The sequence below is a fragment of the Lynx canadensis genome, chromosome F1 (assembly GCF_007474595.2).
Source record: "Lynx canadensis isolate LIC74 chromosome F1, mLynCan4.pri.v2, whole genome shotgun sequence".
NCBI classification, from domain to species: domain Eukaryota; kingdom Metazoa; phylum Chordata; class Mammalia; order Carnivora; family Felidae; genus Lynx; species Lynx canadensis.
Genome location: NC_044319.2, coordinates 9,739,573 through 9,758,359, shown reverse-complemented (window position 1 = coordinate 9,758,359; position 18,787 = coordinate 9,739,573). Strand labels below are relative to the sequence as shown.

The 18,787-nt window shown below is 38.8% G+C and overlaps 1 protein-coding gene across 1 annotated transcript in view; it reads right to left on the bottom strand.

The window, feature by feature from the left end:
• Window positions 1–498: 498 nt before the first annotated feature.
• Window positions 499–18,787, bottom strand: part of MAEL (maelstrom spermatogenic transposon silencer) — a 39,452-nt gene continuing 21,163 nt past the window's right edge. Inside the window, exons 9-12 of the mRNA XM_030302588.1 lie at window positions 6,589–6,651; window positions 5,452–5,584; window positions 1,704–1,779; window positions 499–936 (exon numbers count right to left, since the gene is read on the bottom strand). Of these exons, the coding sequence (XP_030158448.1) occupies window positions 740–936; window positions 1,704–1,779; window positions 5,452–5,584; window positions 6,589–6,651 (469 nt within the window). The 3' untranslated portion in view covers window positions 499–739. The remainder of the gene's footprint in view (window positions 937–1,703; window positions 1,780–5,451; window positions 5,585–6,588; window positions 6,652–18,787) is intronic.

Sequence of the window (18,787 nt, the reverse complement as noted above, 5' to 3'; positions counted from 1 at the left end):
TTTTCAAAGCTTGGATGTAAGATTTTTTAAAAAATCTTCTAGTAGAAAATGCAATATAAACTTACACTGTATGAGTTTTTTCTTGTTAAAAGATCTGGTATCAAAAATAGATGAAAAGGAAGTAGAAGACAATGCCGTATATGAGAAACAGTCCTTGGAGTCAGTTACAGTTACAGTTACTCCTGAATGTGACCCGGATCTCTGAGTCGTGTGTGTGTGTGTGTGTGTGTGTGTGTGTGTGTGTGTGTGTGTGTGTGTAAAATGGAGGTAATCTCCTTTCTCAAAATGGTTATAAGGATTTCCCAAGATGATAGATATGTCTATAAAGTAGGTACTTAAATAAGGTTCCACATCTCATAATGGGAAGAAACAGATTAACACTATTTGAAAAACTTTTATAACAGATATTCAGTACCTTTATTTTAGAGAAAAAGATGATCAAAACATTCCCAAAAAGCACAACTCTGAAATGCCAGTTTTGTTTGTAAAGGACTCAAACTTTAATGGCGCTCACACCATACAGTCAGGAAGTAGAACAAGCCCTAAGAAAAAAATAAAAGCAGAAATGCCAAGATCTTCTCCAACCACAATTATTTTTAATCTATGAAACAGAATTTCCTTACAAATTAAGTAGTTTTTACAGTAGTCACATTTATCATTGATGTGATCTGTTTAATATGACTAGTCAGAAGGGAAGTTGGGCCTGTAATTTTTCCAGAAATTGAAAAAAGTACCATCATTAAGATAAGGAAGAGAAAGATTTGTATCCATCTTTCTGGGACATGTAAGGTGAGAGCGATGTCTCACAGTTGGAGAATTTGTGGATATTGCTGGAGGAATTGGAGATGCTCTCTAGTAAGCGCGTAATCCCTCTTCCCCGAACACTGCTGTTTTGGCCAGAAATTTTCACCCCAGATGGACAGTCACCTAAGGATACTGGAAATACAAGAAAAGAAATGTAGCAATTTTATAGTTTTATTAATTAGAGATGCCTCGATTAACTCTTATCCTATTTTAGGCCTTTCATGAATAGGACAGAGATTCTTAGTAAAGGAAAACAGATTCTCAGAATAAAGGCAGAAGCCTGAACGAGAATATTTCTTTCTGCTTTTAGCCCCAGAAACCTTAATTGAAGTTCTTCAGGCACCACTTGAAATTTCATGTCACTAGCTTTAAAATTTTCCTATCTGCCCAAAGACATCACAGAACTACAAAACTACAGCTGCTACAGGAATAAAAGGCTTTATTTTAAATGCCTTGAACAAAAATCAGAAGACTAAATTAAAGTGATACAAAAATATACGTATTGAAATTGTTTAAGGTGGTAACATCAAATAAAATTCCCAATTCAATAAACTTCCCAATTCAACCTAAAACTAATTTTTTTTTCTTAATGTTTTTATTTATTTTTGAGACAGAGAGAGACAGAACATGAGCAGGGAAGGGGCAGAGAGAGAGGGAGACACAGAATCGGAAACAGGCTCCAGGCTCTGAGCCATCAGCACAGAGCCTGATGCGGGGCTCGAACTCACAGACTGTGAGATCACGACCTGAGCCGAAGCCGGATGCTCAACCGACTGAGCCACCCAGGCGCCCCAACCTAAAACTAATTTAGAGCATCTGTTTAATAAGTACCATACCCTAGAATCTGAATAAGCTTTAGGCCCAATACTTCTTGAGGTACATTCTTAGAAGATGCTTACCAGTGTGTGTGTTTGACCTTTGTTCCCGATTAGAAGAGTTGAAATGAGAAAATCCTGGACTCTCAACTCTTAGCTTCTATAAGTAACAAAGAAAAATACAAGGAAAAAAATTGTTTTCTTATCAATTATTGGATCACCTACTTCAATTTCAAATTACTGTTTATAAAATACAAACACCCACTTTTACAATGTCTGATCAACTTTTGAAGAGACTGCTGTAAAAGGAACAGAGGGTAGTGTCTGGAGGGGAATTACAGGGTCAAGACAGGGTTTTTATTTTTAAAGATGAGATGACAGGGCACCTGGGTGGCTCAGTCCAGTTAAGTGTCTGGCTCTTGATTTCAGCTCCCATGTGGGGCTCTGCCTGGGATTCTCTCCTTCCTTCTCTCTCTGCCCCTCCCCTGCTCATGCTCGCTTGCTCTCAAAATAAATAAACATTAATTTTAAAAACAGACCACAGCATGTTTCCTGGTGATTCAGAAGAGAGAGAGAGACCCTGATGATGCGGGAAAGAGAAGTAAGTTATTGGAGCCACATCTTTGAGCAGGTAAGAGAATAAGATCTAAAACGTAAATGGAAGGATTGGTCTTAAGCAGGAACACAGACAATTCACGCATTAAAACAGGAGTCAAAGAGTACATGGCAGATGCAGTGGTAGGACTATGTAAAAACCTCTTCTGATTGCTTCTGTTTCCTCAGAGAAGTAGGAGGCAAGGGCATCAGCTCAAACAAGGATGAATGAGGGATGAGGTGGTTGAAGTCTGAAGTGAAAGAAGGTGAGAAAGGTGCGCCTGGATGGCTCAGTCAGTTAAACGTCCGATTCGGCTCAGGTCTCACAGGTCTCAGGTCTCACAGCTCGTGGGTTCGAGCCCTGCATTGGGCTCTGTGCTGACAGCTCGGAGCCTGGAGCCTGCTTTGAATTGTGTGTCTTCCTCTCTCTCTGCTCCTCCCCCGCTCATCCTCTCTCTCTCAAAAATAAACATTGAAAAAAAAATAAAAAACCAAAAAAAGAAAGGGGGTGAGAAAAAGCTCTAGGAGAGGGGGAGAAATGGCCAACCGACAGGGAACACTAAGGGCTCACTTGAAGTTGGTAGTGATTAGATCAGTCAGTATGGCAGTTTCTTTTCAGTCTCATTTAGCTTCAGGAGTATAGGAATAGAATAGGGAAGAGTTAGATTCAGTCAGGGTAGTGTTAATCAAGTAGGATAAAAAAAAAAAAAAAGGGAGGGTCAATGAAGTTGATGTTGCAAGTGAGTGGAAACAACAGATCCAGAGATCTAAGCTGGGAAGGAAGGAGGTCAAGGGCAGGGGTGAGGGAGGTTCAGGAGAGGTCGCAGCACTGCATATGTGCCAGTGGTACCACCAAGGTCTAGGACAGGATAGTGGGAAACAGGACCGCCGGAGAAAGGGAAGTCAAAGAACTGAGAGGTCAGGCACTTGGATTATCTATGTGGAAGCTGACCTCAAGAATTCTGGCAGGAATCCTGTCTGATAACATGGCTCAGTGTTGCTCTAGGAATGAGGACATGCCACTCAGGGGCCTACTGACTCCACGATGTGGTTATCAGGCGCTAGAGCCTTTATGGCAGAAGATCCAAAGTCTAAGGATTTTAGGGAGAAGATAGGAACAAGCCTATAAGAGGCAATGGTAAACAAGGAAAACTATCTCAAATCTAAGCCCATGATAAATGAGGGGAAAAAAAGATGACACCATTAAAAAAATTTTTTTTTTTTTAGTGTTTATTTTTGAGAGAGAGAGAGAGAGAGAGAGAGCAAGCAAGCACAAGCTGGGGAGGGGCAGAAAGAGAGGGAGACACAGAATCCGAAGAAGGCTCCAGGCTCTGAGCTGTCAGCACAGAGCCTGACACAGGGCTCGAACTCACGAACTGTGAGACCACGACCTGAACCAAAGTCAGACGCTTAACTGACTGAGCCACCCAGGTGCCTCACGAGGGTACGATTTGATGGGATTAATAGGGAAGCAGTATCTTTAGAGGATAGCCAAATTTTAGTTAGAAGACGGAAGATAAACAGATCTTCCCAAGAAAAGATTGAAGATATTTGAGATTTTGCTGATAACTAAGGTTGAGAGACCCACGGGAAACACAGTCAGCCAAACAAGAAGAGTCTGGGAGATGAGGGAGAATTTAGGTATCCTGAGTTTCTGCAGTGAGTGATGTAAAAAATGAAGGGGAACATACAGAGATTAGTTCTGGCAGTCTCAACACAGTGATGACGGGGTAAGAAGGCAAGGTTTCTCAACCTGGGCGTTACTGACATTTGCTGTGGGAGGCTGTCCTGTGCATCGTAGGACGTCTGGCCTCTACCCACTTGATGCCAGTAGCACCCCTTCCCCCGCTGGGACAACCGAGAACGTCTGCAAACATTGCCTAATGCCCCCGGAAGGACACAAAATAGGTACTGGATGATAAATCACTGGGTTGAGAGTTAACAGGAGAAAGAAAAGTCTTGCTTGAAGAATATACAGAGACCTCTGGGATATCCTCGGTTTTATTTTTTAAAATGTGCATTTATTTTGAGAGAGAGCAAGGAAGTGTGCACACATGCACGAGTGATGGAGGGGCAGAGAGAAACAGAGAGTCCCAAGCAGGCTCCGCACTGTCAGTGCAGAGCCTGAAGCGGGGCTTTATCTCACGAACCTGTGAGATCCTGAGCTGAGCCGAAATCAAGAGTCAGACGCTTAACCCACTGAGCCATTTAGGCACCCTCTCTTTTTTAAATTATCATACACTAAGATGGACTTGTTTTGGGGGGTACACCTCTACAAGTTTTACCACACGAAGAGATCTGTGAAACCACTACTGCAATCAGGGTACAGAGCCATTCTATCACCTCAAAAACTTCCCTCGTGCTGTCCCCTTACAGGCAGCCCAAGCCCCTGGGAACTCTGGATATGTTCTTTATCATTATTGTTTTGTCTTTTAAAGAATGTCATATAATATTTTGAGACTGCTTCTTTTGCTAAGCATAGTACTTGTGAGATCCTAATCCTTGACTGTAACAATAGTTCATTCTATTTTGGGGGTTCCCTTTTCACTGTTTTATGAACTATTTTCAAGTGACAACGACATTTATTATGTACTATGTTCCTAGGCAGAGTTCTTGGCACTTTCATATACAGTTGCATTTAATTCTGCAACTACTAGCCCTTATTATTATTCTTGTTTTACAGATAAGGAATCAGCACAGAAAATTCAAATAACTTGCCTAAAGACACACAGACTGTATGTAGCAGGCCTGAAATGCAATTCAGGAATTCTAACTCCACAGTCTATACTCTTAACTGCTATGTTGTTAGGAGTATATAGAGGACTACTAGTAAATAAATTGCAAGGAGGGAAGAAAGGTGGTAGGGAAATTAGACAGCTTTTAATCAAATCCTAAATCAGGTCTTATATATTTTTGAAGTAAATATTTTAAATATTTATACTGTCTACATTTAGACACTTAATTTTCGGAAGGAACTTTGGATATGATTTGTATAGACTAGTCCACTGCTAATTTTGATTTTCCTGAAACTCTGTTAAACATAGTAGGAAAATACAGAAGGAAAAAGATTTATGCAACTGGGTCCAATTGGACTAAGAAGCGTTTGACGTTCCACAAAGGATTTTTAACAAATGTTTTACGAAAAAGAGAACCAAAGTCCCGATCTTCAGCTGTTGTTGGCCAGGACCACATGGAGCAGCACAAAGAGACCAGGAGCTCCTAGAAGTCAGCTCCTTACCTGGTAACGCCCTGCATCCAATACAACCATTTTGGGTGTCACACTGCTGCTGGCCTCATAATCTTGAAGTGGTACATGAGTTTCTGTAAGCCGGATTCCAAAGAGAGTGGCCAGAGAATTACTGACGCAGTACCTTTAAAAGGAAATAATAAAAGCTCATTATCAGAATCTCATCTAATTCATTCTAAAAGGATTCAGATTTTTAAAATTTCTAATATAAAGAAAAAGCATGTAAGATATACCATTCTAAATGGGGGGGGGGGGCAGGAATTTAGAGATTCAGAGAAGAAATGGGAATGGGTAGCAATACATACAATAAACTGGTCATTACTAGCAAGCAATACTCCACTGATTACCAGATAAAATTTCAGGTTCATTATAAGGAAACATGGATGGGAGTAAAGATTACTAGAATTCTCAAATGTTTAAGGCAAGGAGAGGGCAGCAACAGAAATTAGGCTACAACTTTAAAAACACTTCTCTATCCTCAAAACCAATGCCACCAGCCATGTCAAGGGACCACCAGAGCACCCAGAGAGCTGAGGCTCCAGGTGTTTTCACTACAGAATGAGAAGCAGGCCGTCTGGGTGGCTCAGCTGGCTGAGCATCCGACTCTTGATTTTGGCTCAGGTCCTGATCTCACAGTTCGTGAGTTCAAGCCCCCACACTGGGCTCTGTGCTGACCACCTGGAGCCTGCTGGAGATTCTCTCTTTCTCTCTCTGCCCCACCCCTGCTCACTCTCGCTCTCTTTTGAGACACTTTTAAAAATGAGAAGAAGAGGGTCTTTTTTGAGCACCTTAACAAGGAGGTGCTGTTGTTAATGATGGTAGGGAACTTCACTCTCCTATAATGAAAATTTTCAATAAGTGCTTCTGAAGGTTCACCCAAATCACTCAGCTGGTTAACTCTCCCAAACAAGTGTCACAACGTGCAGAATAGTAACAGTTAACATGAAAACACACACACACACACACACACACACACACACACGAAACCCAACCATTTTTTTAAAAAGAGAATTATGGAAATAGAAGTGAACAGTGTTTAACCCCATTGGTGAAAGCAACAGCGAGCAAAATGGCTAAGAATTCAATGCAGAATACAGCATTATGAAGAAATTCCTTTCTCCAACTTACGCAATTTTCTTGCAAACAGCTAAAGCACAGAAGAGAATATCGTTTTCTTCATGCCACTTGCACCTGTACAAAAAAGAAAAAGGACTTTAATATCCTTAACAGCAGTAGCACTGTTTAAAGGGTTTTTATATGCCAGATTTCTAACTTACTTAGTTAAAATCATTTAAGAAAAACTAACATCCTTACTCAAAGATTTAACATTTAACAAACAAAAAATAGATTTTTTTCAGAAAATGTTTTTTTTTTAATGTATCTCCTCTGATGCAAATTCATAAACTACACATAACCGGTAAACTCTACCTTGGAATAAAATGAGTGTGACAGAGACACATTAGTGACCATGGTTACCATATTTGACAACCATTTACTAAGTGCATACTATTTACCAGATATTGTTCTTGGCATTAGGGATATAGTACTGAATGAAACACAGAAACTCGTAATCACACAAAACTTACTTTCTAGTAGGAAAGACAGATCAAAAAAGATGTAGGCAGAATACACAATAAATCAGATCAAGACAAGTTCTAAGGAGGAAAAAAATAAAGATGAAAAAGATGATATGAAATGTTGCAGACAGGGGACATTTTAGGTAAGGCAGCCGGGAGAGGTACCACTGAGAAGGTGATGTTTGAGTGGGGACCTCAGGAGATAATACTGGAGAGAAAATGATGAACAGCATATTTTTACAACGACAGCCACTATAAACCCGTATCTTTCCACTAGGCACAGTCTACTGAGACTCAGAAGAGTACTTACTACTTGAGTAATTAAAAGCTTGCCTGAACCTACCAAGAATCACTTAAAAATTACTAAAAACGTGCTAAACACTAAGTGTAAAAAGTCAGTTATCTGCACTTAATTGGAGTTACTTAACTGAACGGAAGACTAAATATAAAATTAAGAATTTCCCACTGATATTCTAAAGTGATTCAGTAAATAGGATTCATAAAACTCTTAGGTCTAAAATGCAGGCTTAGGTTGAAACAGCCTAAGTTCTTACACAGACACACAGAATCAAGTAATGTTTAAATTTCCAGTTAGTTTTGCTCCTTTTCTGGAACTTAAACTCCCAAATTTAGTACCTCATATACACATTTCCATGTAGATCGTATCTGAAATAAAAGCAATTGAAAAACCAGCAATGTATTCCAAGATTAAAAACAAAGAACCCAAGAACAAACCTATAGGAATCTGATCCCAGGGGAAAATGCCTCCAAATCTAATAGTTACACTGTTAAGAATGATACTGTTTTGATGTTTTTACTTATACTTTTTAAAATTTGAATTCCAGTTAACACACAGTGTAATATTAGTTTCAGGTGTACAATTTAGTGATTAAACACGTCCATATATCACCGCTCATCATAATGCACTCCTGAATCCCCATCACCTATTTAAGCCATTCTCCACCCCATTCTCTTCTGGTGTTCTCTATAGTTAAGAGTCTCTTTCTTGGTTTGTCTTTTTCCCCCCATGATCATTTGTTTTGTTTCATAAATTCCACATATGAGTGAAATCATACGGTATTTTTCTTTCATTTTTTTCTTCTGGATTCTCTTCCTCAAAATCATCCCACCAACCCCCCACTAAGAATGACTGTATTTTCTAGTAAAGGAGGATTCACTCTGTCAAATATCAGAACTGCTTTGTCCACTTTGTTAAGCTATTAATATTCACTTTGCAGCCTCACATCTAGCCCCAGTTTGAACACCTCTTAGATGGGTTTATTTTATTTATGAAATTCCACTCCAAAGTCATAAGGTCACAAGGGAGTCAGTCTTTTGAGTAAATCTGCAACCTTACTCCTGAGTTCCAACACAATCTCATTCACTCCAATGACGTGTAGCATGAAGGCCTTGACAATCCTCTTTTCCTGTCTCAAAAGGTCTCAATGATGTCCTTTCCTCCTCTTTCAGGATTAAGATTCCTCCTCTTTTCCAAGGATAACTCAGTCTTTACACCCTGCTCAGAACTAGGCTGCTATAGAGGCTCTATACGCTAGTCAAACTGACTCACTAGTTTCTCTTAAACAGTCTCTGCTTCATTCCTTTGAGTCACCGTTCAGGTCATTTTCTTCTCTTGGAAGGTCCTCCCTTCAACCCAAATCTCTGCTCATAGAAATTCTATTCATCTTTCCAGGAGAACCAAATAAAACATTTACCCCATCAAGTATTTCACGTTATTTTTAACCCTCACACTGAAGTGATTTCTCCCTGATGTATCATTATCTTTGGAAACACTTTTAAAAGTGATAAGAAATTACCATATACAACTCCATTGTCTTTACTTTGCTTTATTGCTCGTCAGACAGGAGACATTGTAGGCAAGGACAATCACGTTACTCTTTCCTGTGTTTCCCTAGTCTTCGGCCTTATATATGAGAGCCACCTAAATGTTTGTTAAAAATAAAAAACTCAGGGCGTCTGGGTGGCTCAGTTGGTTAAGCTTCCAACTTCAGCTCAGGTCATGATCTCACAGTTCAGTTTGTGAGTTCTCGGGCTAGCTGCTGGCAGCGGGGAGCCCCGCTTGGGATCCTCTGTCTCCCCCTCTCTCTGCCCCTTCTCCACTCACACTCTCTCTCAAAAATAAACATTAAAAAATAATAAAATTTGGGAATGCAAGCTGGTTCAGCCACTCTGGAAGACAGTATGAAGGTTCCTCAAAAAGCTAAAAATAGATCTACACTACGACCCACCAATTGCACTACTGGGCATTTATCCATGGGATACAGGTGTGATGTTTCAAAGGGACACATGCACCCCCACGTTTATAGCAGCACTATCAACAATAGCCAAAGTATGGAAAGAACCCAAATGTCCATCGATGGGTGAATGGATAAGGAAGATGTGGTATATATATACAATGGAGTATTACTCGGCAATCAAAAAGAATGAAATCTTGCCATTTGCAACTACATGGATGGAACTGGAGGGTATTATGCGAAGTGAAATTAGTCAGAGAAAGACAAAAATCCTATGACTTCACTCATATGAGGACTTGAAGAGACAAAAAAGATGAACATAAGGGAAGGGAAACAAAAATAATATAAAAAACAGGGAAGGGGACAAAACAGAAGAGACTCATAAATATGGAGAACAAACTGAGGGTTACCGGAGGGGTTGTGGGTGGAGAGATGGGCTAAATGGGTAAGGGGCACTAAGGAATCTATTCATGAAATCATTGTTGCACTATATGCTAACTAATTTGGATGTAAATTTTAAAAAATAAAAAATAAAATTGAAAAAATTGGGCTAAGAAAAAATGACTCTAAAATGATGTCAGAATAAAAAGCTCACCTCTTAAGGGCACATGCACCCCAATGTTTATAGCAGCACTATCAACAATAGCCAAAGTATGGAAAGAGCCCAAATGCCCATCGATGGATGAATGGATAAAGAAGATGTGGTATATATACAATGGAATATTACTTGGCAAGATTTCATTCCTTTTGATAGCCATTTGGGACAACATGGATGAAACTAGAGGGTATTTTTAAAAATTTTTTATAATGTTTATTTATTTTTGAGAGAGACAGAGTGCGGGCAGGGTTGGAAGAGAGAGAGGGAGACACAGAATCCGAAGGAGACTCCAGGCTCCGAGTTGTCGGCACAGAGCCAGATGCGGGGCGTGAACCCATGAACAGTGAGATCATGGCCTGAGCCGAAGTTGGACGCTCAACCGGCTGAGCCACACAGGTGCCCTTGAACTAGAGGGTATTATGCTAAGCAAAATAAAAGTCAGAGAAAGACAAATATCAAATGACTTCACTCATATGTAGAATTTAAAATACAAAACAGATGAACCTAAGGGAAGGGAAGCAAAAATAACATAAAAACAGAGAGGGAGAAACCATAAGAGACTCTTAGATACAGAGAATAAACTGAGGGTTGCTGGAGGGGTATTGGGTAGGGGGATGGGCTAACAGGGCAATGGGCATTGAGGAGGACACTTGTTGGCACTGGGTGTTGTATGTGATTAATCACTAAATTCTATTCCTGAAATCATGATTATACTGTATGTTAACGAACTTGGATTTAAATTAAAAAATAAAAAAATTTATTACTTGAAAGAAAAAAAAACTACACCCCTTAAAACTACTATCTGCTGGGCTTCTGGTTAAAAATGCATAAATGTATCTCCTCTTGCTCCCAAAATCCTATCAAAATGACAGTCAAAAGAATAAAAATAGTAGAGGTCCACAGGAAAGGAGAAAACAGAAAGAGGTTTCCATGGAAGAGAGTGTAACACACCTGTGGGATATGGAAAGCAAACGAAGGAGTGGTAACCGATGAAGCTAGACAAAGGAAGTCATAGCCTTCAGCCCCCACAGAACCAGCGACACAAATCTGCCTACCAGAACTCTAGAGAGGCTCTGAACCCATGGACATATCCCTGGCCAGACAGCAGAGGTTAAGACCAGGAGGCTGAACTTCTTCTGTACAAAGAATGGTCAAGTTCCCTGACTGTGCAAAGAAGTAAACTCTTCTTAGAGAACTAGGCAGCAAGAACGGATGCTAGTATCTTAAGACAAAGCCCTCAATATTCTGGCATTTAGGATTTTGTCTCAACTTAGCATCCAGCTCTTATCTGCTTCCCCTAGAGTAAAGCCCAATTAGTTGTTAATCCCCAAAGAACAATACTAAACACTCAGCTTTGCAGCCTCATTTCTAAATATGAACATAACCAAAGACAATCAGACATTCAAAGAAACCCTGCAACACGGAAAGATCAAGACAGGAACACCACAAGTCACAACCCCGAAGAATGAAAATACAGAGGACAAAAGCACACAAACATCCCTCCCCCACCAAGTACCCCAATGAGATCTATAAAATCACTGCATCTAGAATCCTACTTATCTTCCTCATATCTTCAACCTGAATCAGCACTGATGATGAATGTGACAGTATGTGTAACAGGATAGTACCTGCAGGCAGAGAGACCTCAACAAGTCAGCCTCTGCTCGGTATTAAAATGCCACAGCTTGTTAGGGTTCTGTGCTTGGTCTTCTTCTCTTTTTGCCCTCTGCCTAAGTAACCTCGTCAAAATGCAGTAGATCCATTAAAGCAGAGAACTGGTCTCTCTTCGTTGCATTTTCAGTGCCCAGAACAGTGCCTGGCACATAGTGAAATGACGAATGCTGGCATCATCCAAATCTCTTCACGAAGTTCTAGGCTGGGAAGACCAGCTGCTTGCTTGTTATTTCTAGATCTTACCTCACCAGGGCCTCAAAACATTCTAAACTTGCTCCTCTCTCTTCCCTGTCTACTCTGAAATATACACTACAAACCTGAGTATTGTCTTTATTTCTTTTCACACTCTTCTGTATCCAGTCCATCGGGAAGGTCTGCGGATTTTTTACCAAGATGAAATGTACTTACTCCTCTCCATCTCTACTGTCACTACTCTGGTCCAAGCCATTTCTTGCCTTGACTAGAGAAATGGTTGGACAGTTACGGACTGTTTCCTTCCCTTCTTGCCTCCTTTCAATATATCCATTAAAAACTCAAGAGGATCATGGGGCGCCTGGGTGGCACAGTCAGTTAAGCGTCCGACTTCAGCCAGGTCACGATCTCGCGGTCTGTGAGTTCGAGCCCCGCGTCGGGCTCTGGGCTGATAGCTCAGAGCCTGGAGCCTGTTTCCGATTCTGTGTCTCCCTCTCTCTCTGCCCCTCCCCCGTTCATGCTCTGTCTCTCTCTGTCCCCCCCCCAAAAAAAAATAAACGTTGAAAAAAAAAATTAAAAAAAAAAAAAAAAACAAACTCAAGAGGATCTTTTAGGAACCCAACCAAATTCTGTTAATTCCCTGTTTGGTAAAACTCCTTCCTGTACCCCTTAAATACAGAGATCGGATGGTTGCCAGAAGGGAAGGGGGGAGGGACGGGGAAAAAATTCCTTCCTGTAGCTAAGAAGGCTTATAGTGTGTATGGTCCTTGCTTATTTCTTCAACCTCACCTTGTACATTCTCTCCTGTGCTTACTACTTTCTGTCACACTAACAATTTCCAGTAAACACCAAGCTTTCACCTCAAAGCCTTTGCCTCTCTCTGCCCACGATGCTCTTCCTTCTAGTTTTGCATGGCTGCATCTCTCTCTTGCTTCAGATCTGTTTTAATATTACATCTTTAAAAAAAAAAAGTATTCTTGACTATTCTAGAAAGCAGTCTTTCTACCTAGTCTTCTCTGCAAGAAGAGGAACAGTATCCTACTGATTTCCTTCTCTGCACTGATCACAAGCTAAAATTACCATTTTATTATTTACTGTATGTTTCTCTTTCCCATTAAAACGTTAGCCTCATGAAGGCAGAGACCACGTAAATCTTGTTCACCACTGAACCTCCAGCACAGTGCCTGGGACAGAGGAGATGCTCAATAAATACCGGCTGATTAAAAACTACCTTGTTTCAAACAGATGTCATTACACAGTGAATTAATTCAGGGACAATTATGACAAAAAGCAACAAAGAGAATGGAAGATCTATAAAAGTTATGAATATTCTAGTCTTCAAAATTCCAGGATAGCCATCAACAGCCTCTTAAGATTCGGATACTCACTTTGTCTAACTGTACTCAGTTTCACCAATACCTATCCATTTCATCTACCTGAAGCTAGAGGCATTTATCAAAAATTTATTATAAACTTTAATGTAAAAGAAGTTCAAAAGAAGCATTTGAAAGGAGTCCTATCTGCTTATATTAACTAACAAATTCCAACAGTAGTTTCTGTTGACTACTACAACACAATCTCCTGTCTAAAAAATACTGTATATTAGAATCCATCCCATCCGAAGCAGTTTATTACAAAAGTGCTTAAAGTATTATGTAATAGTTTCATCATTAACAAAATCCCATGGCACCGGCCCCAATGTCATACACCAAAGCTACTCTTGTTGTAGCCTACACTTACACAACTGAGCTCACCACTGTGTTTCTCCTATTTTAAAACATGCATTTTTCACTTTTTAACTTCAGTGGAAACGCACCTTCCAAATGAAGGTGTTTTACAATTGCTATTGGTCTAAGAAATAGTTGCATTGCCTAAACATGTACAAGTTTGGTTGTTTTTGATGACAAACAATTGCAACCCATTTTATTCAATAAGCCAATTGAAGATTATTTGAGAAAAGTATTGGTTTGTCTCTGAACACTTTCTGCTGACATCAAGAACCAGCATAAAAACTTGCATAAAGGGTGTTAGTGGCAAACAAGTATTTTAATACACCAGCATATAAATACATGTCTGTTATGTGTTTCACATTAATTCATGTCGTTCACTTTCTTTGCACAATACTTGCTCAGTCTGCTTGGTTTCCTTTTTTTTCTCCTAGTAACCATAAATTTATCCTTCCCCTAAAATTACTTTTCATTTTTTAACTGAAGTAGAGACTTTCAGCTGTACAACAGTGATTCCACATGTTTAATAAACACTACGCTATACTCACAAGTGTACCGACCATCTGTCACCACACAACACTACTAAGACACCATTGACTATATTCCCCGTGCTGCACTTTTCATCCCTGTAACTTAATCATTCCTTAAGTGGAAGTCTGTACCTCTTACCCCTATTCACCTATTTTTCCCCATTCCCCTCCCCTCCCCGTTTGTTCTCTATATTTATGAGTCTGTTTCTGCTTTTGTTTTTCAGATTTCACATATAAGCGAAATCCTATGATATTTGTCTTTGACCCATTTCACTTGGCAAAACACCCTCTAGGTCCATCCATACTTTGCAAATGGCAAGATCTCACTCCTTTTTATGGCTGAGTAATATTCACATCTTTACCCATTCATCTATGGATGGGCGTTTGGTTTGCTTCCATATCTTGGCTATTGTAGATAATGCTGCAATAAACATTGGGGTGCATAGATTTTTTCCAATTAGTGTTTTTTCTCTGGATAATATACACAGTAAAGGAATTACTGGATCACAGGCTATTTCTAATTTTTTGAGGAACTTCAATACTGTTTTCATAGTGGCTGCACCAATTTACATTCCCACCAAAAATGCACAAGGATCCTTTCTTCTCCACATCCTCACCAACACTCGTTAGTTGTTGTCTTTTTGATTCTAGCTATTCTGACAGGTGTCAGGTAATAGCTCATTGTGATTTTGATTTGCATTCTCATGATGAGTGATGCTGAGCATCTTCTTACATGTCTGTCATCTGTATGGCTTCTTTGGAAAAAGGACTACTCAGGTCCTATGCTCATTTTTTAAATCAGATTTTTGTGTGTGTGCTGAGTTGTAGAAATTCTTCATATATTTTGGATACTAACCTATTATCAGATATATCACTTGCAAATATCTTCTCCCATTAAGTTGCCTTTTGATTTTGTTGATGGTTTCCTTCACGGTGCAAAAGCTTTTCACTTTGGTGTAATCCCAATAGTTTATTTTTGCTTTTGTTTCCCTTGCCTGAGAAGACACATCTAGAAAAATGTTGCTACAGCAGATGTCAAAGAGATTACTGCTTGCGTTTTCTTCTAGGAGTTTTATAGTTTCTTAAATTCTTTTTTTAATGTTTATTTTTGAGAGAGAAAGAAAGAGCAAGGGAGGGGCTGAAAGGGAGACACAGAATCTGAAGCAGGCTCCAGGCTCTGAGCTGCCAGCACAGAGCCCTATTGAACCACAAGATCATGACCTGATCTGAAGCTGGACCCTTAACCCATTGAGCCGCCCAGGCGCCCCTAGGAGTTTTATAGTTTCAAGTCTTTAATACATTTTGAGTTTATTTTTGTTTATGGTGTATGGTGCAGTTCTCTTTTAAGAAACATTGTATCACAAAAACTCTGGATGACAGAGAAGTCAATAATGTATATAACATAGACACTGAATGACTCTGAAGGTAAAGTTTCAGAAAGACATTAACAAATAGCTGAGGTAACAGTATATGAATCAAAATATGCTAACATATCATCCATAAATTTTACAGATTAACAAGAATAAACAGAAAATCTATAGATGATGCATAACCAAGAGAGTATTACAAAACTACCTATAAATGGGGGAAAATAACTCTTAATTTTCAATGGAGTAATTTCTCAAGTTTATACCAAGCTATTTTATATGGCTTTAGAGGGAGACTGGAGTCCCAGAAACACTGGAGGAGAGACAGAAGGGAAATAAAGAGCCCAAGATTAAATTACAATAATTCCACAATGAGATCTGTAAATATTCAGAATCCTGATAGATCAGAGCACTGACTAAAAAGCACCTTTGGGACTCTAGGAGGCAGTCTGGAAGGGGAGGCTTCTGGGCAGCAGGGGGTGAGAGGAAGGGAGAAGTTGTTTAGAAATTGTACAGAGAGGGGTAAAAAAAGCAAACCGGAGAGGGGAAAAAACAGGACTTTTCAGGACAAAAGAACGAGAAAAATGGGAAGACCCACCACCCTGAAAGCATTCAAAGGAACCGCCATTTGCTACACAGACAGAAGAGGGAGCACTGGAATGAAGAATGTCAAATGTCCCAAATCAGCAGCCCTGTCCACGAAATGCAAAGGAACAACACACCCTGATCTACAGAAAGCTACAAGAAGAAAACTGAAAAGGGGACTTAAAACACTTCAGCTGATAACTTCTCCCCAAAGTCCCCTGATCCCCAAAACACCACAAAGGTAAAACTAAAACATAACACTCTATGTCTCTATGTTGAATTAAATATCCTCAAAGAAGGATTTTAAGATATGAAAACATGTCCTGAGTGAGAAATTTCAAAACTAAGAACAGAAATAAAAAAAATAAGAGTTGACAAAACTCTGGAAATAAAAATTATATCAGAAAAGAACTAAATTACAAACTGCCTAAGGAAGAATAAAAGATTAAAGAAGTAAAAAAAAAAAAAAAAAAGAAAGAAAGAAAAGAAAAAAAGAAAGAAAAGAAAGAAAAAGAAAAAGGGTCAGAGACCATGATCAAAATGAAAGGTAGGCCAAGAAGACCAAACTGGACCATACATATGCTGGACTCCCTTAAGAAGAAAAAAAAGAACAGAATATTAAATAACCAAGAGAAATCTCCAGGAATAAGACCTCATTCTGCATACTGAAAGTGTTCACCAAACAATTGAGAAAACTGACCTGTGATAATATACTCAGAGAAATATCATAATAAAACTATTAGACTTTTTAAAGATGAAAAAAACACCCTTAAAGTCTCCAGGCAAAAAGATCAAATAAATTAAAAGGCCAAGAGAATTAAATGACCAAACTTCTCAAAAGCAACACACAATGAAATACAACAATAAAGCTGTATTTGTAGAAACTCAAGGAAATAAAAGATAAATAACAAGATTTCAACAGGCAAGAACACAGGGACAAGTGTCCCCAAGAGCCCTTAATCAATATACCAGATCAATTCCACAATTTGTTTCTGTAAAGGCACCAAAATAACCCAGTAACCAGCTTAAAACTACAGGATATGCAATGAAACATAGAAACACAGTATAACAGAAAACTTTAATACACCATTCTCAACACGTGACAGATGAAGCAGACATAGCTAAAGGTAGTTTTTTTTTTTTTGTTTGTTTGTTTTTAATAACTGGAAGTTTGTACCTCCTAATCCTCACCTAACTAGCCCATCCCCTCACCAACTTCGCCCTCTGACAACTACCAGTTTGTATTTAAGTCTGTTTGGTTTTTAGTTTGTCTGTCTCGGTTTTTAGAGTCCACGTAAATGTGAAATCATGGTATTTGTCTTTATCCGACTTATTTCACTCTGCATACCGTCTAGGTCTATCCACGTTGCCACGAATGGCAAGATACATTCTCTCTGTGGCTCTGTAATATTCCAGCGTGTACGTGTGTGTTGTGTGCACCAATCTCCTTCATCCATTCGTTTGTCACTGGGCACCCGGGTTGCTTCCATTTCTTGGCTATTCTAAATACACATGGGGTGGTAGGTATGTTATCTTTTCAAGTTAGTGTTCTTGTTTTCTTTGGGTAATGGAATTACCAGATCTCATGGTCTATTTTTATTTTTTTTCCATGCTTATTTTCCTCAGCGGTTGTACCAATTTACATTCCCACCAGTAGTGCCCGAGAGTTCCCTTTTCACCACATCCTCACCAACCCTTGTCTTTCTTAAGAGATAAAACAACTTAAACATAATCAAAGTAGTCCTCATGGATAAATGTCAAACGCTACACCCTGACAATAAATATTCTTCTCACATGCCCACAGAACATTCACAAAATTGATTATATATTAAGTTAGCAAAAAACTGCAAAACTTCCATAAAGTAGAAATATTATGGGGGCACCTGGGTGGCTCAGTCAGTTAAGTGGCGAATTCAGCTCAAGTCACAATCTCGTGGTCTGTGGGTTCGAGCCCCGCATCAGGCTCTGTGCTGACAGCTCACAGCCTGGAGTCTGCTTCAGATTCTGTGTCTCCCTCTCTCTCTGCCCCTCTCCCACTTGCACTCTGTCTCTGTCTCTCAAAAATGAATAAATATTCAAAAAAAAATTTTTTTTAAAGAAATATTTTTTAAAAGAAATTCTTTTTTTTTAAAAGAAATTTTTTTAAAAGAAATTTTAAAAGAAGTATTTTTAAAATAAATATATTTTTTAAAATCACAATGCAAAGACACCAGAACTTACTAACAAAAACCAGAAAGGCCTTTCCACCTGGAGATTATTAACTCATGGGTTAAAACTACAGAATATTTTTTAAATTACAAAATACTGTATGTGAATCTATGAGATGCATTGAAAGCAATGTTAAGAAGAAAATTCACTCTACTAAACACCTACCAATAAAATACAAAAATTAATGAATTCTGATCCCCCAAAATAGAAAAAGAACCAGAGTACCAAGAAATTAAGAAAAAAACAGAAATTAATGAGGAAGAGAATTTAAAAAAAAAGTTGTTTTGAAGAAAAAAAACAACAGAATAGACAATATACTATCTTCATTTAAGGAAAAAACACACAAATACACAAGATAACCACCGAAACAGAGGTAATTTTAAAAATTATGAAACTAACTTTGCATACTTTTAAATAAATTTGGAAACTTATATAAAACGTACAATCTCCTAGAGAAGTACAGATTACCAAAATTGATTCCATTAAAGTTAGAAAGCCTAATCAAATTGATTTTCATAGAAGAAACAGAGAAAGTTATTAAGGAACTGCCCCACAAAAATTATCCAGTCCCAGATATGCACAATTTGTATGAGAAAATTTTAAAAGTATTGAAA